This window comes from Strigops habroptila, chromosome Z (assembly GCF_004027225.2).
Source record: "Strigops habroptila isolate Jane chromosome Z, bStrHab1.2.pri, whole genome shotgun sequence".
In the NCBI taxonomy this organism is placed as follows: Eukaryota; Metazoa; Chordata; class Aves; order Psittaciformes; family Psittacidae; genus Strigops; species Strigops habroptila.
The window spans coordinates 20,764,942-20,786,933 of NC_044302.2; the positions used below are offsets into that span (position 1 = coordinate 20,764,942).

Consider the following 21,992-nt stretch of genomic DNA (forward strand, 5'->3'; position numbering starts at 1 on the left):
CGGAAAGCCCCGTCGAGGAGGCGCGGGAGGGCAGTGCGCAGGCGCGGGGCTAATGGCGGGGGGGGCCAAGGGCGCATCCGTCTAGGCAGGATTAGTATCCGCCGCCATCCGCCTCCATCCGCACGGTAAGGGCCGCCCCGGCGCGTCGCGCCCTCACAGCCGCGGCATGAACCGCGATTTTGCTAGGGGAGCGGCCGCCGGGCCGAGCGCTTTGGGCCCCTCGGCGCCTGGCCCGCGGGGCGCGGCCGGACCGGTGGAGCCGGTGGAACACGGCTCGGGAGTGCGGGGCGGGGCTGGGCTGCGGGACTGGCGTGAGGTTCGGGCGGTGAGGGCCGGATCCCCTGGCCTGCCGCCAGTGTGCAGCCGCCATTCCGTCCCGGGTTAGCCCCGCGTCACGAGATCGGCTCAGGCGCTCGCCCTCAGCCGTTGTGGGTAGGTTTGGCTCGTGTTAAACGAAACGGCGACGTGAGTGGTGTGTAACGGTGTAGGGCACCCCCAGAGGGATCATTCCCTGACTTTGATTTCTGAACGGCTAAAACCGCAAGAGAAGTCATTAGCTGGACGTCCTGCGCAGGCACACTGCAGTAAGGAGCTCAGCATTCTGGTCCTCTTTGGGAGAGCCTTTTGCCTCGCAATAACTGCCACATAACTTCAGCTGGGTGGCAGGCACTCTTCCAGTGTGAGGTGATATAGTCAGACATGCAGGGAGGCGGCTTTTCTTTGTGCCTTATGGAAGGCTTTGGCTTTGCAAAGTACATTTTTTTGTTCTACTTGTTGCAGACTCGGTGGAGCTACAATAAAGTGACACAAACCCATTGCCAGCATGTTTCTCTACAACCTGACGTTGCAGCGTGCCACTGGCATTAGCTATGCTATCCATGGCAATTTTTCAGGTAATTTTTTCCTCCTTACATGCATCTGGGCTTGAGCTTTTTTGGGTCGTAGTGGTAAAAAGGTGTTTGTTTTTTATTTGGTTTGTTTGCTGAAGCTAGTCTGCTTCACTGTAGCACTTTTTTTTTTTTTTCCTACTGGTATATTGTCATTTGCTTTTGAGCTGTTGTAACTTGTGGAAGGATCAAGAGAAGTTTGGCTCAATTAGCTGTAGATTTAATTTAGTATTTTGTGTGCTTTCCTGGTCTGTTAAGAGATGCTCAAACAATAGTGGCACTGAATGTAGTTAAGTTGCTTTGAATTCCTCCATAGGAATCATAAAACTCATTGGCATTTACTAGTAATGAAATTTTATTTCTTGTAGTGGTTCTTAAAGCTGCATGTTCTGCTGCATTGTTGCTAACTCTTTGTCATGTTTTGGGTTCTTTAGGAACCAAACAACAAGAAATCGTCGTTTCCCGGGGCAAGATCCTGGAGTTACTGCGCCCCGATCCCAACACAGGGAAGGTTCACACCCTGCTGACCGTGGAAGTGTTTGGAGTCATTCGGTCCCTCATGGCCTTCAGGCTGACAGGTGGCACCAAAGACTATATCGTTGTAGGCAGTGATTCAGGGCGCATCGTTATTCTAGAGTACCAGCCCTCAAAGAACGTGTTTGAGAAGATTCATCAGGAAACCTTTGGCAAGAGTGGATGTCGCAGAATTGTTCCAGGCCAGTACTTGGCTGTAGACCCAAAGGGCCGTGCCGTCATGATCAGTAAGTCAGTCTGTCAGCTTGGTTTCACCTTATCTTTTTGCCTCCTGTCTTGTGGATATGGATTTTGGAGTGAGTTTCTGCCAGGTGTAATTGGAAGTGTTTCTCAGGCAGTTTGTTAAGCTATGAGACGAGTCAGAGAGAATGCAGGCGTTCAGAATAGTTCCTTGATGCTGATGGAATTGCACAAATGAATTCTAACGCTGGAAAGAGGCCAGCTTGCTTAGTGGTGCTCAGAGCCCCAGAGTGCCGTGTCTGGGGGAGAAGTTGGGGTTGTATGCATTAGTGCTACCGTGTAGTCAGTCAGCTCCCGTAGCCTGAAATGATATTATGAGTTCCTGTGTCTTCTCTGAGATGTATCATGGAGACAGCTAGATTAATTTCTGATCGAGCTTCAGCAGTAGAAGAACACTTGGGTGATTTTTGGGGTTTTTTATAAGATTTCCCACGAGACGTCTTAGTGAATTGGTATGTGAACTTTCTCAGTTGCCAAAGCCAGCTTTGTGCAGTGGTGCTTTCCTACACACTGAGAGCTTGTAGTGATAGGTACTTTAATAGTGCTTTTTTATATCAGGAATATCAACAGTGTTTTCTTTCTAACAAGTCTTGTTTTCATGGGTGAGGAGGTAGCCCAGTCACAGTTGTGCCATTCGTGTTGATAGTTGAGTGGTTGTTACGGTGTGGATACTGTGCATCATGCAAGAATGGGTTTTCTTAGTTAAAATATGTCTGAGGAGAGGTCTTCTTGCCAAATTGTGGAACATCTGCCTGTGTTCAATTTGGTTTTCCTTCCCTGCAGTCTGTCATCTCTTGTGTGGTTTAATGAGTGAGTAGACCTGACTGTACCCATTGTAGATTGGCTGTTGTTCTAGATGAACGTAGCTCAAAGGGTCAGGTTTTGCCTTTAAAGGGCTGGAGCTGGCATTTGCGCTTGCAGCCTAAAACATTTAAAATGAGACATTTAAAGTAAATTGGTGGCACAGAGATAAGTGCTGATGGTGAGCTTCAGCAGAAGTAACACTGACATTCTCTTGCAAGGTTGTGTATTGATACTGGACTGCAGATATGGTCAGATTTGATCAGCAGGAGCTGTGCTTCAGGCACTGTTGTCCTTGCTTTGCAGGTGCTATTGAAAAGCAGAAGCTGGTGTATATCTTGAACAGAGATGCTGCTGCTCGTCTCACCATTTCCTCCCCACTGGAAGCCCACAAGGCCAATACCTTGGTCTACCACGTGGTGGGAGTCGACGTGGGATTTGAAAACCCAATGTTTGCTTGTCTGGAAATGGATTATGAGGTGAGAAGAATTTCATCTCCCTTTGCTGTCTTCTGAGCTTTGTCATTCCTCTTCTGTTCTTAATCTGTCTGTGGAGGCAGGGAGTGTTGGCTGCTTTTGCTGTCTGAGGCAATTTTCATTTGTTATGAGCTTGCGTTTTGTCTTGCCTTCAATCAGAATAGGCAAGTCTTTTCTAGGTGATGGTTCTTAAATTCTTGCTGTTCAACTGCAAATGTGCGTATTTTCTTCCTCTGTACCTTTTATGATGCATCTTCCAGCAAGTCTTCTTTTGGATTTCATTCTAATGCTACTCAAAACTGTTTCCCATGCATCAGCTTTGCTCCTTCTTTAATACCTTTCTTGAAAGATGCCTTCATGTGTTCTGTTTTAGGAAGCAGACAATGATCCAACAGGAGAAGCAGCAGCCAACACACAACAGACATTGACATTTTATGAACTGGACTTGGGTTTGAACCATGTTGTTAGGAAATACAGTGAGCCCTTGGAAGAGCACGGCAATTTCCTCATAACAGGTACTGCCAACTTCACCGCAAAGTCATTTTCCCATGGATCTATTTGGTTGTCATTCTCCAGGGAAACAGAATCAACACTCTTTACATTTTGGGAGTTGTGTTGGTGGTAGCCGGAGCCATTAGTAGAAGTTAATTGACTTTGGAGTCAGTTAATGAGTGGTGGTTCACACATGGAAATGCCCAAGAATTCCTAGATACAGCTGTGGTGTGAAAGTGCTCCTCATCTTTTCTTTTGGATGTATTCTGGATATTCTCTGTATCCTAGGGCTATATTAACTAGATTGCATCTAGCTGGGAGCAAATGCAAAACTATGTATTTTTAGGTAATATGGGAATGCTTTGTACTCTCACGCAGGATTCCATCAGTTAATAGGCATTTGAAAGACAGTATATGAATCCGTGGACTAAAAGCTCGCTTGCAAGGGTTGGATACAAAGCAGCCTAATGTCTTCAACCTGGGAAACCACTGAAGTGCTTCAGATTCCTCTCCCAAGCATGAAGGAAGCTAAACTAGTTGAGCATCCTTGTGTGCTTGCCGTGTTGTTGCATGTAGGCAGCTATTGGACATCCAATACTGGGCTGGATCTGATGACTACCACTATTTTGAGGATATTTTTTGTTATGCTGGCACCTTGATAGAAGCATTTTAAAAAACATACTCTAAAAATGAAAGATACGTCAGGAAACCATCTGGTGGAATTTTTTTTGACAGCAAGCAAAGATGCCAGTAAGCCTAGGGTTGTGTTTAACTGACAAGTTGCTAATATGCTGGTTTGGGCATGTGACTTTCTAGACAAGAATAAGCCAGGAAGGATAAAACATAAGCCATTTGAAGCTGCATCCTTCCTTTTTCTCCGTCCTGGTCCCCTAGTTCCATCTGCCCTCTTGTGCTGATGCAGGCAGCTATAGTTGGTTCTTTGTCTTACCCTTTAATAAGAGCAAATTTGTTATGTAGGGTGATGGAGAGCACTGGAAGCTATGGTACTTTAAAGAAAGCCAAAAGAAATGTTCTGCAGGCAGCAACTCAGATGTGTGGTAAGGGCTTTTCTCATAATATTTCTTCTTTGTGTTTCAGTTCCTGGTGGTTCTGATGGACCTAGCGGGGTGCTGATCTGTTCTGAAAACTATATTACTTACAAAAACTTCGGTGACCAGCCTGATATCAGATGCCCAATTCCCAGGAGACGGGTGAGAATTTTGTGATTCCTATCCTTTTTTTAAGGTTATCTTTGTCAGTGCTCAGTGAATGCTTGGTATTTGCCTTTTGAGATTAAAGGTGTCGGGGAGGCTTTAAAGTAAGAAAAAGGGAGTTAAGTGTGTCAGCCTCTCGCCTGCCTTGCTGGATGCATGTTACCCAGGAGGGAAGATGGAGGTGGGCATAGCCTGAAGTGATGAGCTTGGATCATGTCTCTTCTCTGAGTTTTATGCTGGAGATACTCCAAAGACTCTGATCAGGCAGCGCTGTTGGTGTACAATGGGATTACATGAGGTAGTGAGTCATGGTTGCTGTTGTGTGCACAGATGAATTCGGCAGCTGCTCTGTTGCATCTAAGGCTGCTTCCTCCACCTTTGGTGTTGCAAATTGTTATGTCCTTTGAACACGTGCCAAGGTTCGGTGCTCACGAAGGGCTACATGTGGATTGCAGCCCTTTCCTCAATGTTTGGCTTTGATATGTGACAAGTTGTCTGGGGAGCAGGGCAAAAAAGCTAAGAGGGGTGATGCTTTGGCACAGTGTCTTCGAAATGTATTTCCTTCTGGGGCAGAGATGTTCCAAGGGTAACTATGGGTGCAATGGAGGAGCTGTGCTTTGTGTTTAAAGCCTCCTCACATGCTGTCAGCTCTTAAGGCATCTGTGAAATGGAAATTCTTCAGTTGGTGAAATCACACCTGCACTTCCCGGGTAGTTCCACCAATAATCTCTACTTTCTTTCTTGGCAGAATGACTTGGATGACCCAGAGAGAGGTATGATTTTTGTTTGCTCTGCTACACATAAGACCAAGTCCATGTTCTTCTTCCTGGCCCAGACAGAGCAAGGAGACATCTTCAAAATTACTTTGGAGACTGATGAAGACATGGTAAGCATTATGTGAAGAGCATCAAAAGCATTCATTGAGAAGAGTCCTTAGCCAATTACTTTCATGCTCTGAAGTGAAAAATGTGTAGTACTGTGGGCTTAGCTGTGTAATGGCACGTGGTTTGTGCGATTCGTAATACAGTTACGCCTGCAGTTGTAATTGGTGTTCACTCATACAGAGACACAGCACAAGGTTTGGAAAATCCTGTGAGAATTGTGCTGCAGAGTCACTTGGGCATATTTTAGATATTTTGCAGGCAGTCCTCTCTTCAAAAGATGTAAGGTGTGGTCCATGAACCTGCAAGGGGGGGATTCCAGAAACTAATTCGGGGGGACTTAGTTTCTCTTGTTCACAGTGGGTGCTCTCTGTTTCATCTCTTAATTCAATATTTATATGCTGCAATTGATCTTTTTGCAAATAGAGGTAGAGCTGGTCCATGAGTTGAAATCACAGGCTTGCAGTGGCTTGCTACTGCTTGTCCTAGTATTTTGCAATGAAACTATTTCTGCTGCAGTGAATCAGTTGGGGTTTTGAGTGAATGTCAAGTATCAATTCTTCCTTCATCTAAACATGTCAGTTTAGGGATGATTGTGTACCATCTTTAAGTGGCTTCAGGTCATTCTTGAATGTTTCACCAAGAGCTCTTGTGACCATATGAAATGTAGAAATATGCTCAAGACAGTTACTTCTTCACATGCTAGGGAATGGCTGGTGTTCAGGGAAGCAAATTTCTTCTATTTGGCAGCTTGCTGTTTTGGCAGCTGCCTTTTTTTCTCCCCAAACTGACTCAGTGCTACCAAAGCTGAAAGTTTTCAAATAAAACAGGTAGCCTGACTTCTGTGTTCAAAATTGTCTGCTGGATTTTGTGATTCATAACTTGCTGGCCCAACCTACTGATGTGGTTAAGCCTGGCCCACTCTCCTGCTTCGTTTCTTTGGAGAGGATGACTAAGCAGCTGCTTTTAATTATGTCACACATGTGGCTGTACTAGTGAAGGGCTACAGCTGTACATCTTCCTCTCAGGTTACAGAGATTCGGCTGAAGTACTTTGACACTGTTCCTGTCGCTGCTGCCATGTGTGTGCTGAAAACAGGATTTCTCTTTGTGGCGTCTGAATTTGGAAACCAGTGAGTAAACAATTTGATGTCATCATTTTCCCCGTGAAAAACAGACTGTTTATGTTCAGGGCTGCAAACTGGCCCCTGAACCTAATGAACGTAGAAATACACCACCGCTGTTTTAACTGGTACGTTAATGCTCCGTTCACGTAGCTTGAGCAGACCAGTTGGTTTAGGATATGTCTGGAGGGGCTTTATTGTTGTTTGAACCCAAATTAGATATTGCAGAGCACAGAACAAAAGATTACATTCTGTCGCAGAAGATTTTGGAAGAATTGAGCACTTACGGTTCGTATGATGTCCATCATGTATCCAGATGAATTTGTCTTTTATTTTGATAGTTTTCATTGAACTTCTGTGTGTTGTGAAGTAGATAGACCACAGTAACTGTGGTCCTTTCCTTACCAAATGTGTACTTGAGGACTTTCTCAATTCATACTTGGGGTTCCAGGCTATTCTAAAGACTCAAAGACTTTGCAGGCCTTTAAAGATGGTTTAACAGAGCCCTAGTGGGGAATTCACAGGAATGGAGATACGTACTTTTTTTTTTTTCTTACTGTGTCTGCAGTCAGCCACGTGAGGGAGCTCCAGCCAGTTTACTGGAGTGACTCTGAACTGGGTTTCATAAACCAAGCTCTTGGGGAAGCCATATTCGTTTGAGCTTTATTAAAACCAGGAAGTAAATCAGTCTATGTGGGGTTGTGGTTTTGGGTTTTTTTTGTTTTATTTCCCCCCTCATCTCCCCTGAATTACTGTGATACTTAAGTTGATAAAATGGAGGAGGGAATATAGATTAAAATAGTCAGGTAAGAGTATTCTAGTAAAAAAAGATAACTGTGGAATTGCAGTCTTAGCCATTGACCTTGCGGTTGGCCTCAGCTGTCGGTTGCTGCTTTGGTTCTAACACAAGAATATCTGAAATGCTCAAGGGTAAATGGAGAAAACACTGGGACTCTGGGACACCCTACCAGTGACAGCTACAAAGTTTTGAGGGGGAAGTTTTTGATTCTTTTGTTTGGGGTTTTTCTTGCAGGTTTCTGATTCCCTTTAAAGATTTTGTCACCAAGACAGCAATCCTTAACACTAAATTTTAATAGCAGTATGTCAGGAAGGATTTCCCTCTGCTGCCTGAGTATCTGTCTATGCCTTGCTTAGAGAGAAGGGTACATCAGCTTCACACTGAATGTCCTGTTGCTCTTGCTCTCTGTTTCAAGTTATCTGTACCAGATAGCTCACCTGGGTGACGATGATGAGGAGCCAGAGTTTTCTTCTGCTATGCCTCTTGAGGAAGGAGATACATTCTTTTTCCAGCCACGACCTCTCAAGAACCTGGTGCTGGTGGATGAGTTGGACAGTTTGTCTCCTATTCTGTGTTGTCAGGTATGTTGCCATCAGCAAGCTTGCGTTCACCACTTAAGTCTTATTTACAGAGGAGTTGATCATAGATATATGATTTTTTTCTTCAGAGTATTTGTGTGTAAGCAGAGTCCCAAAGCTACATCGTCCTAGGTTTCCAGAAATACTGCTCTATAGTAAATGCTGGTAGAAAAGCAAGCCTGCTAAATTCTTAGGCAGCTGCCTAAGACTGGTATCTGGCCTGGCAGCCTTTGATTCCTGAGGTGATAAGTATATATCTGGACACAGGGTGTCAGCAACAGTCCTGTGTTGCTCCTCTGCTGACCATCAGACCAGATCTTCACTCTGCAGAGAGTTTGCTTAAAACCTGACATTATTTCAGGGCAGCAGATAGTACACCCTATGGCACCTTCACTGTTTTCAGTGTTTGAAAAAAACATTCTTAAAGTAGTAGTGTGGCATGTATAGTTTAATTCTTTCTTCCTGTGGGTATTGTTTGACACTTACTTCTCCATACAGATAGCAGATTTGGCCAATGAAGACACACCACAGTTGTATGTGGCTTGTGGTCGGGGGCCACGCTCATCTCTGAGAGTTCTAAGACATGGACTTGAGGTAAGACTTCAGCACTTCAGAAGAAAAGCTTCGGCGGCGAGAACAGTGGGAGAAAATCCTTGAAATAAGGAAACTGAAATGAAGGGATTCTCCTTTTGCCATTGGTCTGGAGAGCAACGTTCTCTAGACTTGCTTCTCTGAAGTAGAAGGGTTATACTGTTTACTCTTCAAGTCTCGGGCTTTTTGTTCAGTTGACGCCAAACACCTGCATTTTGCCTCTTCTAATACTTGAGTGTAGTGGGCCGGAACATTCCAATGTCTCTGCCAGCTGCTGCTGTTCTCTTTGCTGGGGATGGGTGACCTTCTAAAGCTGATCATCCAGAGCTCTGATGTTGCTATATCAGTGCTGAATGTATTCTACCCCATAGCACATCTGGCATGGGGAGAGAGCATCAGAATTAGGAATTATTAGCTTTCCTGCCCCCTTGTGGGAAAGCTTAAAAGCTGCTGGTGGTTTGGTAGCTTACTGTAGTTAAGTCTAAACATCTGTTTGCAAAAGAACCTTCTTCCTGTTTACTCTTAGGTATCTGAAATGGCCGTCTCAGAGCTGCCTGGTAACCCCAATGCTGTGTGGACAGTGAGGAGACATGTTGAAGGTATGCAGTATCTTCCTAAAGCAGAAGGAGGTGATAGTGGTTTTTGGTGTATTTTGCTGTTTTTCTGTCCAAGGAGATAGGAAAGGTGCTGCATGATGATTGTGTGCTGTCCCCAGAAGTTGGGTTGTGAATCAGCAACCACCTCTTTGTGCTTAGAAGCCATACTCTGGTCCCCCAGAATTGTCACACTTCCGAATGAGAAAGAAGTACCTGCCTGCAGCTGCATCTGTCACCCAATATGCTGCATCAGCTGTACATTTGCAGCCTGAAGCTGCTGACCTCCTCATCCTTTCCCACTTCCCATAAGTTCTTGCTCTGACATCAGCAGGCAATGATAATGCTTTTTATTGGAGCATGCTGTCTATTATGTGCATGTTGACAACTACGGTAATCAATTCATTGTGAGAGAATGGGATACAAATTACGGAACAAAGAAGATAAATCAGCAGCAGTGTTTGTTTTTTATTACTTTGCTCTATGCATTATCTGAAAAGAAAATGGTCTGTTTCAGCTAGGACACGCTCCCTATTCAAAAACCCAGCAGTGTATAGAATGCTGCTGATTCCAGGAAAGTCAAGATTTGAAATTGGCAGAATATACTGAATTGTGGGTTTGGTTTGGTTGGTTGGGGTTTTTTTGTGATCTGAAATAATGGGTTTGACTTATTAAAGTACAAGAGGAAATACGATCCCTTGTCCTGCCTTTCTCTTGAGAGTGAGAACAGAGTTCCTCAGAAACACCTAAAAACCCTGAAACAGATCTATTCTGAGTGCTGACAGCCTCAGTGATTATTTTCTGGGGAGTGCTTTGTATAAATCTCACAAAGATTTGTTGTTTATGCACTGGATATAGAAATGCCACGTTGTTGCAGTGGGGACCTTAGCCTGCTATGGTGGCACGGTATCTTGTTTTTAAGCAGTCACAGAGTAGTGTGTCTTCCAGGGAAGCCACTAACCCTGTGGGAATTTCAAACATTGCTGTGGGATTTGCCTTGCTATCCAAGACCTGCCATCATTTCCTGTGCTTGTGTGGACATGCTCGAGCAAGTCCGGAGAAGGCCACGGAGATGTTGCAAGGGCTGGAGCACCTCTGCTTGGAGACAGGCTGAGAGAGCTGGGCTTGTTCAGCCTGGAGAAGAGAAGGGTCCGGGGACACCTTAGAGCAGCTCCAGTGCCTAAAGGGGCTGCAAGAAACCTGGAGAGGGGCTTTGGACAAGGGCCTGTAGGGACAGGACAAAGGGGGATGGCTTTAAACTGACAGAGAAAAGACTGAGATGAGATCTTAGCAGGAAGTTCCTCGCTGTGAGGGTGGTGAGGCACTGGCACAGGTTGCCCAGAAAAGCTGTGGCTGCCCCATCCCTGGCAGTGTTCAAGGCCAGCTTGGACGGGGCTTGGAGCAACCTGGTCTGGTGGAAGGTGTCCCTGCCTATGGCAGGGGGTTGGAACTGGATGAGCTTTACGGTCCCTTCTAACCCAAACCATTCTGTGATTCTGTGTGATTCTAAGACTCGTGTACTGCCTCAGCAGCATGGAAGGAACTTTGAGCACAGAGTGCCTTCATGTTCCCCAGAAATGAGAGGGTCAGAGGGAAAGTATTTCCACAGTTCATGTCAAAAATAATGTGCTTTTCGTAAAAGACGCATTCCAGTTTGATAGAGACAAACCTTTGCTCCTGTTTTCTGGAAGAGGAGTTGGTAACATTTGTTCCCTCTGAGAGATGTTTCTGACATCACCTTGCAGTTTGAAAACCTTTTCTCTTGGGGCTTCAGAGAATGCCTTTGAGTTTTCAGGAGATGGAGGACCATTGCTAACCTACATAAAACAGACCAGTCTCGCTGCCTCCTCTTTTTCCTCCTTGCAAATTCTCCAGGCTGCAGCATGAAGATCATCTCCGTGATTTCAGAAGATTTTGTGTAACTGTTAGGAACCCTGCTACTTTCTGAATACGATTTAAAGTTGCATGAAACCAGTCCCCAAGTTACAAGCCTTTGAATTCAGGAACGATTTGACTGGGCTTTAATCAGAAAGCCTGCAGAATCATTTCAAACATGTATCTAATCTTGAAGTCGCACAGGTGCTGGTTTTTGAGCATTATATTTGCAGTGCTGGGTTTCCTGATTCTGCCTCACTGCCACAGTGTCCGTCTGCTGCAAGGCCTCTGTAAGATACATACAGGTTTGCAGCCTCCAAAGCAAATACTAACCTTGGCTGGTACGTGGTGATACTACCAATACCAAGCCTTTTTTTTTCTTCCACAGGTGGCTGGTGGTGGAGGTGCTGATCACCACAGGTGTGTACTCACTGTTAGGGGCTACTGTACTGCCCCACAGGTTAACCACAGAGATTCCCAAAATCATGGGGCTGAGCTTTTCAGTAAATGAATTCTAGAGGCTGTTGTGTAGTTGGAGATTGTTGCCTTTGTAGTTTGGTAGCTATGGGGTAGAAAGCAACTGCCATCTTCCAGTCTTTGGGGGAACAAGATAATCGACTGTGTCTCTGCAGAACGGCCAGTCCTTGCTAAAATCAGAGGTTGTTTTTATGGGCATTTTCAGCTCCCTTCTAGACTGAGGGTTGGCTCCCAGCTGCTTTCTACAGACCTCCCAAGAGAAAATGGTCATGTGTGGTTGAAGGTGTTGCTGGCATGGGAATGCCCTGTGGTTATGGGATGTGGTTATGGTTATGTTAAGCCCAGCTGGTAACTCAGGACTACGCAGCTGCTTGCTCACTCCCCATTTCCCTCCTCACCCCTGGTGGGATGGGGAGGAAAACTGAAGGAATGTAAACCCCATGGGTTGAGATAAGAACAGTCCAATGAATGAAGTATAATATGAAACTACTACCACTAATAATAATAATAATGATAAAGGAAATAACAAGGGGGGAGAATATAAACTAAAGGGGAAAAGAAAAAAAAAACCAATAAACCCAAGTGATGCACAATACAATTGCTCAGCACGTGCAGACCAATACCCAGCCTGACCCGAGCAGCGATTGGTCCTTCTCAAGTGACTCCCCCCCAGTTTATATACTGGGCATGGAACGTGCTGTGGTATGGAATACCCCTTTGGCTAGTTTGGGTCAGGTGTCCTCTCTCTGCTTCCTTCTGGTTTCTTGTGCCCCTCCTCACTGGCAGAGCATGAGAGACTGAAAAGTCCTTGATTGGGGTAAGCGCTACTTAGCAACAGCTAAAACATCGGTGTCTTACCAGCGTTATAGTCAAGACTGAAGCCAAAACACAGCACTGCACCAGCTACTAGGAGAAAAATAATACAGCTGAACCCAGGACAGATGCATCTGCCCATCAGACAAGCAGATGGGTTTTGGACCAAACCCTCTTGCAGTTGAATATTGGGGTGTGGGAAGCGAGATGACTGGGTGCTCTGCTGTTCAGACAGGTGCAAATGGAGAGCTGACAGCCTGCCTTCCCTACCTGAAAAGCAATGTGCAGTGACTCCCAGGTGCAGAGCCTCTATGCAGTAGTCAACAGAAACACAGGAAAATGTGCTGTTATGCCATCAGTATCTTTTAAGTGAGAATAATCCCGACCTTTGTTACTGCTCATGTCTTTGTTCACTGAACAAATTCAGCTAGTGCTGAATGCATTTGTGTTGGTTCAAATTCAGATGCTGCAGAACATGAAAAAACTGTATCAGGCGTGGGCTGGTGTATAGGAGTGAAATTCTCATGGACTAGCTCAAACTGAATCCTTGACAAATAACAAAAAGCACAGTAGCATAGAGTTGGTGGACTGAAATGTCATGTTTTCATAACTGTTGTGATGTGTGCATGTAGCTGCAGAAAACTTGTAATGAATGCATAGGAAAATTAGTCCAGCTGTGGTTCTCTAGAGTCATTAAAATGTCTCTGTTACTTGCTGAAAGGAGCTAACTGGAGCAATTAGAACAGTAATAAGCATCTCTGAAGTCTTGTGTCTTTGAATTTTGCATACAAAATAATGTCTATCAGTTCCAAACTCTGGGGAGCCTGATGTTACGCTTGGGATTGTGCAGAGCTAAGTAGATATCTTTTCATATTAAAATCTATAGATCTTTTTCTGAGAATACTTCTCAGTGTGCTGCAGGGATTTAGTCCTCTTAATCTCAACTACGCTGCTATATTTTCTAGACCAAAACTGTGTTGTTTGGATCCGGACGAATGCATCTTATTCACTGACTTAATTCTGGTAAATCAAACCCTTTATTTCAAAAGCTCCAGCTGAGAGGCATTAAGCAACACTACTGGACTTCAAGCAGAAATGCACTTGTCACTGTTACTTACACAGATTTAAAGGCATGCTCTGATATAACTGTAAGCCAGTCGAAAAAAAGAGCTTTAAAACTATCAAGAAGTAGGAGTGAGTTTTCATTTAGAGTAAGAGTAAGGGAATCTGTTTTGGTTTCAAATGGGAGTTCTTTGTCCTGCTCCAAATCACATGGTTAAGCCTCCAGCTGGGACATGGTGGTTTATCATGAGAATGACAGCCCCCAGGGAGGAAGGCAGCAGCTCTCGAGAAAGTTTGGAAAGCAGTGATGGTCTTTGAAATGGAATTTTTAGAACATCCTGTCTACAGGATATTTAGGAATTAAATGCTTAGCCTGTGAACTGCTAGAACCTCTATTTAAAGCAATCGAGGAATTCTTGTAGACTTCTGGTGTTGGAAAATTCGTGCAGGTTTGTAGGAGCAGCTGCTATTTAGTGTAGAAAATAACTAGTGTGTAATAGTGCATGTCTTGCTGAACTCTTACCATCGGCTGTTAATGTTAAGAGAAATTCTCCTGTTAAGCTGTGTTTAAGTAGTTACTGATTGCTTTCTGTGTGCAGGTTCAGTTCTTGTGTTCTCATTTCCACAAGTGGGATCTGCTCCTGTTTGTGGGCTTTGGGAGCACATTGGAGGTTTATGCCACAGAACACTGTTAGAATTGCTTTAACGGTACAAAGCTCTTCAGTTTGATCATAGCTGTGGTCTGTATGCCAGATGCTGGAGAGAAGAATGATGGGTTTTTTTCACTTGCATATTTTCAGCTGTATGTAAGACCTTTCTGTTACAAACGTGATGCAGCAGGTTTGGCAGCGCCTCCCTATAAACAGGGTGGATAAGAAAAGGATCCGTTCCTGCAGGATTTGTTTCAGTTGACCTAGTTCTGTTTCTTTAAGCTGCTAGCATCCTGTATTCAACCCAGTGAGAGTTCTCTATTTTCTTTCTCTACTTAAGAGTTTTTAGCCCATTCTCCATGTTTCCCACATGTGCAAATTATGGAAAAACTCTGCTCAAGGGCAAAAGCTGTGACAGCTCTCTTACACCTTGACCTCTGCTAATTGTCTTGTGCTGTGGTGCATAAGTCTGAGCTTTGGGTTGAGTTGGGTTAAAATGTGGAATTTTTTCTTTTTAAGAAATAGCACTTGCATGACAACAGCAGCAGAATTGGAGTTGCTTCTGAGGCAATCTTACTTCTCCACCGAGGCTCCTGCTTCCATTTCCCAGCAGACTTCATTGTTTCTGTTGCTTTTGTTATTCTGTTTTAATGAGACTCGTCTCCCTCTCTTTAATGCCTGTCATCTTCTGCAGAATGAAAATGGACAGCAGTAAACGAGGGCATTCTCTTTACCCAGTCCTACTACTGTTGTTTCCCACAAAATTTCCCTATTTCCAAATGAGCTCTTATGACTATTTTAATTAGTATAGCTCTTCCACATGCAAGCTACTGGACTCTCTCAAGCTGTCCCTCATGGGAGATGCCAGTACTGGAAATAGTAGTTGAGATACTGTCACTTGTTCCGGTAGAAGTAAAGGTCAGTGTTTGCTGTATCTTAAAAACATAATTGTTTCTCATCCCGAAGACTGTACAGGTGACTCTGTGATGAATGTAAGCTAGCTAAGCTTCTGGATGAGGATATAGCAGGCTAACCCTGTGCTCCTCTGCTGCACTGCACCGGAATTGTTCTCTGCAGCCTTTTATTATGTAGATACTGGATAGGTACAAGGTCCTGCAACCTACTGTTTGCAGCATCCATGGTGTGGTCTCTGCAGATGAGTTCCATGTGTTCGGATTATGGGGGTATTTAATTTGATGCCCTTGGGTGTTAAATCTGGATTCAGCTCCTGGTGTGATGTGGGGTGAGTGTTTTAAAGACTGCTAGACTTGAACTGTCTTTGAAAAATGTAGGCTGGAGTCTTGCATGCCAGAATCCAGAGTATGGTGAATTGACTCTATCTGGATCATCATTTGACCCCTCGTTCAGTCTTGCGTTGTTTGGAGTCTAGCAGTGGCTGGCTTTCAGACAGTGTGTCCTGGAACGAACTTGCACAGTACTGCCAGCAGATGTAATTATCACAGGAATTCTGAGTAACTGCTGGACATCTGTCAGGCTGCTAATTTCTTTGAGAAGCCTTGCATTTATTTAATCAACACCCTTTTTTCCCTGTCTCCCTTGACCAGATGAATTTGATGCCTATATCATTGTATCCTTCGTAAATGCCACACTGGTGCTGTCTATTGGAGAGACTGTAGAAGAAGTGACTGACTCAGGATTCCTGGGTACTACACCCACCTTGTCCTGCTCTCTTCTTGGTGACGATGCTTTGGTACAGGTAATGGAAAGCTGCTTCTGATGTGTCTGCTTACATCTGCCACTTTCTGTGTGCTGCATGGCAACAGTTTCTACGTTAGTGCAACATATGTCATGTTTAAAGGTGTGGATTGGCAAAGAATGACACTTGATTCATTTCTTTCCCTTTTTACATTCTGCTAAGTGAACTGGACCAGCTGAAGATGGTTCTCATCCCCTTCTTTGTGTGCCCAGTAGTTCCTTGCTGTAGCTCAAAGATGCAGTGCTTCCAGCTGGCGAGTGGCTTCGTGCTAGTTCAGCCTGTTGCATAGCTAGTAGATCACCACTGCCAGGAGCTGTGCTTGCCTTTGGCTTTTCTGTATCAGAACCACCAATGAGAGTTGCGAAAGGTGGTAAATACAGAATTGCTGTGACCTTTTTTTTTTTCTTTCAGGTTTATCCAGACGGGATCCGTCACATCCGAGCAGATAAGAGAGTAAATGAATGGAAGACACCAGGGAAGAAGACCATTGTAAAATGTGCTGTGAACCAGAGACAAGTCGTGATAGCACTGACTGGAGGAGAACTGGTTTACTTTGAGATGGACCCGGTATGTATGTTAATGTTGTGGATGAGTTTGGAAGAGCAAGGCAGAGTATGGGGCATGCTAGAGACTGATCCTTGATGAGACCTGCAGACAAGGATTCTGTAGTGAAGCATCATTCTTGAATGGGTAGATAAAAGCCCTGCAGAGCTGGCTTCTGTTTGTCTGAGATTATTTAATGGCTAATTAAACTGAGGCTGGAAATTGTGTAGTTACCCGACTGCTGTTCTGGTTCTTCCAACTGTAGCTGAAATAACACTGTAAATAAATGATTTTTAAAAAATACAATCCAAAACACTGGCCTAAAAAAAAAAAAAAAAGGTGGGGGGAAGGTGTGGAGAGACATTTTGGTGCTGGTTTACCCCACTGGGTAGTCAGTCAGTCTCTTTTGTGCTTTTCTTTCTCAGTCAGGACAGCTGAATGAGTACACAGAAAGAAAGGAGATGTCCGCCGACGTTGTTTGCATGAGCCTGGCCAATGTTCCTCCTGGGGAGCAGCGCTCCCGGTTCCTTGCTGTTGGGCTGGTGGACAACACTGTCAGAATTATTTCCCTTGACCCTTCGGTGAGTAGCTGTGCTGTTACTGCCTCTTTCATTGGCTTGAAATGTTCAAAAGGATATTCCAGAGGTATTCCAGCTGCATCCATCCAAGCTGTCTCTCCATTCAGGTAGATGACCAGGAATTAATAGCTTGTGTGGTTTTCTGTAGGAGGAAGCATGGCTCCTGATCCTAACATGTGACAGTTCCCTTATTTTATCTAGCCTCACCCTTGCCTGGAGGTTCAGCTGATGAGAAATGAAAGTATTTGCTTCATTGTCTTGTTTTAGATTTTGGTTTTATGTGGGTTTTGGGTTTTTTTTTCTTTGTCTCACTGTTTAAACCTGTATTAAAGCAGACTCATTCTGCAAGCAGGTCAGCACCAAACCACCATTATAATTTCTCTCCCTGCAATAGAGGAGTGTTCAGAGGATGACTGAAGTAACAAACTTTGCTTAGCTCTCTCCATGCTAAATAGCTGCAAACTGCTAGAACAGTTTGGATCTAGTTTATCTTTTCCAAACCCCAGGGCTGCTACCACTCCTGCTTGCCAAAATCCACAGAGCCAGTGTTTATTTGGACTTTTTCCTTTTTTCTGTGCTGAATACTTCTTTTTGGAGATTTAAAAGGGCATCTCAAAGTTTCTTAGATGGAGCTTGAATCCCCTCTTTGCCATGCCAAGCCTTGCTGACTGGTGTGGCACCTCTTTTCTGTCTCCCACAGGATTGCTTGCAGCCGCTGAGTATGCAGGCCCTGCCTGCTCAGCCCGAGTCGTTGTGCATCGTGGAGATGGGTGGCACAGAGAAGCAGGATGAGCTGGGGGAGAGGGGCTCCATTGGCTTTCTGTACCTGAACATTGGGCTGCAGGTGAGAGGTGCCTGCCTGGTTCTGACAGGCGTGTCTTGGTGAGCTTTCTCTTGAAACATGGATTGTGAAAGTAGCCTTGTCATCATGCAGCACAACACAAAGCCTGGCTGTTCCCTCTTACAGCAGGCTTAACAACTGAGATTGGGGATTTCAGTGTGTGACTAGAGGTGCAGGTTTCACCATACATTAGTAGACTTAAGACTAGTCAAAAGATAGTGTATTGTCCTGGGTATCTTTTAAGACAAATTGTGCTTTTCCCCTTCTAGAAAGAGGGCATGTTCTGAAAAAAAAAAAAAAAAAAAAAAAAATTATTTCTGGGTGAAATGTTGGGCAGTTCTTTAGAAACTGCCTGTAGGGCAGAGTGTCAAAGAAGTAACTGCCTATAACCACAGGCTCTGGTCTAATAGTTCTGCTGTTACACAGCTTTTTGTTGCATCCAGTACTGACTGTGATCTTCGACCAGAAATGTCATTGTGACAATTCAACATGTGGTAAAAACAATCAGAGCAGTCTAGGTTCTTTCACATGCCTCAAGCTTGATGTCAGAATGCAAGCTCTTTTTAAGTAGCATGAGTTTTTGGGTAAATACTTTGTACCAAGAGGGATTCAGATCTGGAATTAGCCCTCAGGTTTTCATGGCTTATGGGATGTACCCATAAGCCATTGGTCTGTTTTTTGGCTTTTTCCTATTTGGTGTATGTGTGCTTTACAAGTAATTCGTGCAGGAGCTATGTTTTTTCATATTAAGAGCCAATTTGGATACAGTTGTAGAAGAGAGTTGTACCGGAAGCTAGGAATAAACACCCAGTTCTTCAGAAGTTGCCTCTCTGTTTCGAGTAATGGCTGTTATTTCTTGTCTGTAATCTTGATCTAACTTTTTGGTTTGCTAATGTCAAGAATGGTGTGCTGCTGCGAACTGTCCTGGATCCTGTTACTGGTGATCTTTCTGATACCAGGACCAGATACCTTGGCTCCCGGCCTGTGAAACTCTTCCGAGTCCGAATGCAAGGCCAAGAGGCGGTAAGTGAGGCGAGCTCAGAGGGGTACAGATCCACTCCCCAGACACAGTGTCCCATTTTTCCTTATTGGTTGGCAGAGTGGGGAACTATCCTTACAGTACGTCAGGACCCTCTGGGTAGGGTTGGGAAGTAGAATGACTTAGAATGACTTCATTACGGAGCTGCCTGGCTTACAGTTCGCTCTTTCACAAATAGCCTTGTTCATGTTGGTATTCCTCTTAATTCTTACGAAGTAATGTGTGCTGCTACCCAGCAGCATACATGAAATGGGACTCATGCTGAGACGGGACTCATTTGACCCATATGCTGGTGTTTGCAGCATGTCTGAAAAGCTCTGAACAGGTTCTTAGGCTTAGAGACACTGAAAAACCTCACCTTGCCTGCCTTAGTGCACAGGGGCAGAAAGAGCCCTGTGCAGAAATCTTCCACTTGACTGCTTGATACAGCGATGGTTGTCTCCTGGGCATGTTGAGAATGGCTCAGCCAGGGGCTGGACAGCTGCCACATATGGTTCAGGGAAAACATTTGCAGGATTTGGCACAGAGGGAAGAAAGTGTTTCATGAGAAGTGCCATTTCCAGCCCTTGTGATGTGGCACTGGGGAGATCAGCCACCCCCTACTTGACTCATTTTTGGATGACGCCTTCAGAGTTGAGAAATACTGCCGGTCAGCACAAGGGGCTGGATCGAGGAATGTGAGCAGTGCTTCAGTGTCAAGGTACACTGGGTGAATCTCTTCAACTTTCTCCTGCCAGGTGTACCTTGGAGTTGAGGTGCTTTGCAGCACTGGCAGAGGATGCGCCAGTAGAGGAATAGCCAAATGCTTTTCTGCTTTGAGTCCAGTCTTGGTTCCTTCTCTCACAGTATGGGGAGAAAAAACATACTGTTTATGGCCAGTCAGTGATAGGTGTCGGGTACCCTCTGAGGGATTCAGTGTAATTCCAGCTGTTGTCGCTCAGGCAGAAAGTAAGGTTGTACTGAAATTGAGTTAGTCACATGTATAAAGCTGAAGAGTTTAGAGGTCTGTCTTCCTCCTTTGTTTCCCTTAACTTGAAAATAGGCTACTGATGATATTAAGGGAATTTCACTTGCGTGTCACCATATTTGGATGGTGACAAAGCAGTAAATCCTTACTTTAAAAGGTCTGTTCCCATTAGAACAGGCTATTGTTAAAAAAAAATAAAAAGCTGTAAAAGTATTTGTTATCTTGGCTTTTACAGGTAACGGTTTTTATTGCACCTCAGTTTGAATATTTGTTGTCTTAAGAGTGTTTAAAATTCCTCTTCCTGCCATACGCAGTTTCTAGATAAAACTGTTTCTTGAAAGCAAGCAGAATCTCTGAGGATGTTCCCTGAGCTGGGTGGAGTCCACCCTGAAGAACTCAGGTGTTTAGTGGGTAAAAGCCTAGCACTGTACATCCCTTCATATTGCAAGGAGTGCACTTGTTTCCATTCCCAGAACTAATAAATTTGTTGTCTTGTCTTTCCCAGGTGCTGGCCATGTCAAGCCGATCCTGGCTCAGTTACTCCTATCAGTCACGCTTCCACCTGACTCCCCTGTCGTATGAGACACTGGAGTTTGCATCTGGTTTTGCTTCTGAGCAGTGCCCAGAGGGCATTGTAGCCATCTCCACAAACACGCTGAGGTAAGAACTGATGGGGGAAAACACTTCCAGGCTGGGATGCAAGGCAGCTGGGGAGGGTGGTAAATTCTCACTAGACATTCAAAAGGAAAGAGGTTAAGTGACTTAACTAAAGGATTAAGGTCTTTTTAAGGTTATTTGATTATGGATAATGATTTCATGGAAACACTGGTGGATTTCAGAAAACAAATGGAATACAAGGACAGTTATGCTGTGAAAAAGAAGTAGGGTGTGCTTCTCTGACTTGTATTTTGCAGCTTTTTAAAGTAAGTGTAATTCAAGTTATCCTTAAATTCTCTGGTCCTTAGAGGGAAGCTTTTAATAACTGTGAACCTATTGTGTATTAGGATCTTGTGGCTTGTGACTTGAATTGGCTACTTTGCAGAAAACAAGCCACGTGATTTAAGAAATCAGAGGCATGACAGGGGTCTATTTGTTGCCTTTTTTTAAAAAATCAGCTTAGATGCTAAAAACATAAATGAAAATAATGGACCACAAATTCAGGACCTCTGCTGTATACACTTGAACAAGCACCTTTTTCATATCCGTCCTCACTGAAGTATTACAGCATTTATTGCTTTTAAAGGAGTCATTCTTTCTGGAGAGACTTGCAGTTTTTATGCCAGAAGAAGTGGCATTTCAGCTGGCAAGTCACAGGAAGAAAGAGTTGGCATTGCATTTCTCATACTGTTTTAACTAAAGTGCCTCTGAGGAGCTTTTGATTACGTGTCAAAGTCTGTGTCACATTTAGATTCAGATGATGTTTCCCCAGACTTGCCCTCTTCCATGTGCTCTTTGTTCCTTTTGGGATAGACTTGCTTCAGCACCCCTCAGGATGCACCCTGGGACAAAGCCTGCAAGTCAAGGACCTTGTGCTGCAGAACACTCCTGTCCCACAGCATCGTCTCCCATTTAGGATCCTAGTTCTGCTCTGCTCTCTGGAGCTGTTTGCTACTTACTCTCTGGTCTGAGAAAGGTGCTGCTTGTCTCCAGCACTAGCCAGTTTCACAGACATAAAGCTCAACTCCAGTTTTGTTCTCTTGGACAGCTACTTTTGGACCTTCTTCAAATTGTGTCACATCTCTCTTCTTCAGGATTTTGGCACTGGAGAAGCTGGGGGCAGTCTTCAACCAGGTTTCCTTCCCGTTGCAGTACACACCCCGAAAATTTGTCATTCACCCAGAGAGCAACAACCTGATTGTTATCGAGACTGACCACAACGCTTACACTGAGGCCACCAAGGCACAGAGGAAGCAGCAAATGGCTGAGGTAATAGGGGTGGGGGACAGGTACACACTTCTGTTGCCTGGAAGGAACTTCTGCAGCTGGAAATCCTACCTGCTTACAGTTCCCAGCTGCTGTTGCCTGCAAGTTTTTGTGCCCTCTGTGAATGCAGGCTGAAAGGAGTGAAGATCTGCCTCAAAGCACAGGTTTTATCAGAATACACTGCTTCCCAGTGCTCCTTTCTTTGCATGTTATTTTGGCAGGCATAATATATATTGGAGGACAGTCATGCTTGTGTAGCACCATTCTCTGTTTTTTCTGTGACTGAGAATGTTGGGAT

General features: G+C 44.5%; 1 protein-coding gene and 1 non-coding gene across 4 annotated transcripts in view; both read left to right on the forward strand.

Moving 5' to 3' along the window:
- The window catches only part of SF3B3 (splicing factor 3b subunit 3), a 28,760-nt gene that overhangs the window by 606 nt on the left and 6,162 nt on the right, over positions 1 to 21,992 (forward strand). Inside the window, exons 1-18 of one of the 3 annotated variants that reach the window (XM_030512069.1) lie at positions 13 to 125; positions 781 to 893; positions 1,322 to 1,648; positions 2,769 to 2,941; positions 3,312 to 3,453; positions 4,529 to 4,641; positions 5,393 to 5,530; positions 6,554 to 6,657; positions 7,863 to 8,028; positions 8,524 to 8,619; positions 9,143 to 9,215; positions 15,652 to 15,803; positions 16,215 to 16,370; positions 16,772 to 16,927; positions 17,625 to 17,768; positions 18,666 to 18,788; positions 20,277 to 20,431; positions 21,523 to 21,697. In XM_030512069.1, the coding sequence (XP_030367929.1) occupies positions 824 to 893; positions 1,322 to 1,648; positions 2,769 to 2,941; positions 3,312 to 3,453; positions 4,529 to 4,641; positions 5,393 to 5,530; positions 6,554 to 6,657; positions 7,863 to 8,028; positions 8,524 to 8,619; positions 9,143 to 9,215; positions 15,652 to 15,803; positions 16,215 to 16,370; positions 16,772 to 16,927; positions 17,625 to 17,768; positions 18,666 to 18,788; positions 20,277 to 20,431; positions 21,523 to 21,697 (2,463 nt within the window). In that variant the 5' untranslated portion in view covers positions 13 to 125; positions 781 to 823. Of the gene's footprint in view, positions 1 to 12; positions 126 to 387; positions 433 to 780; positions 894 to 1,321; positions 1,649 to 2,768; positions 2,942 to 3,311; positions 3,454 to 4,528; positions 4,642 to 5,392; positions 5,531 to 6,553; positions 6,658 to 7,862; positions 8,029 to 8,523; positions 8,620 to 9,142; positions 9,216 to 15,651; positions 15,804 to 16,214; positions 16,371 to 16,771; positions 16,928 to 17,624; positions 17,769 to 18,665; positions 18,789 to 20,276; positions 20,432 to 21,522; positions 21,698 to 21,992 lie in introns of those variants that run through there. The other 2 variants (XM_030512072.1, XM_030512070.1) reach the window with 2 other exon arrangements.
- Positions 4,833 to 4,912, forward strand: LOC115601437. Its single transcript, XR_003989355.1, has one exon. It is a non-coding gene; the product is annotated as a small nucleolar RNA SNORD111 (small nucleolar RNA).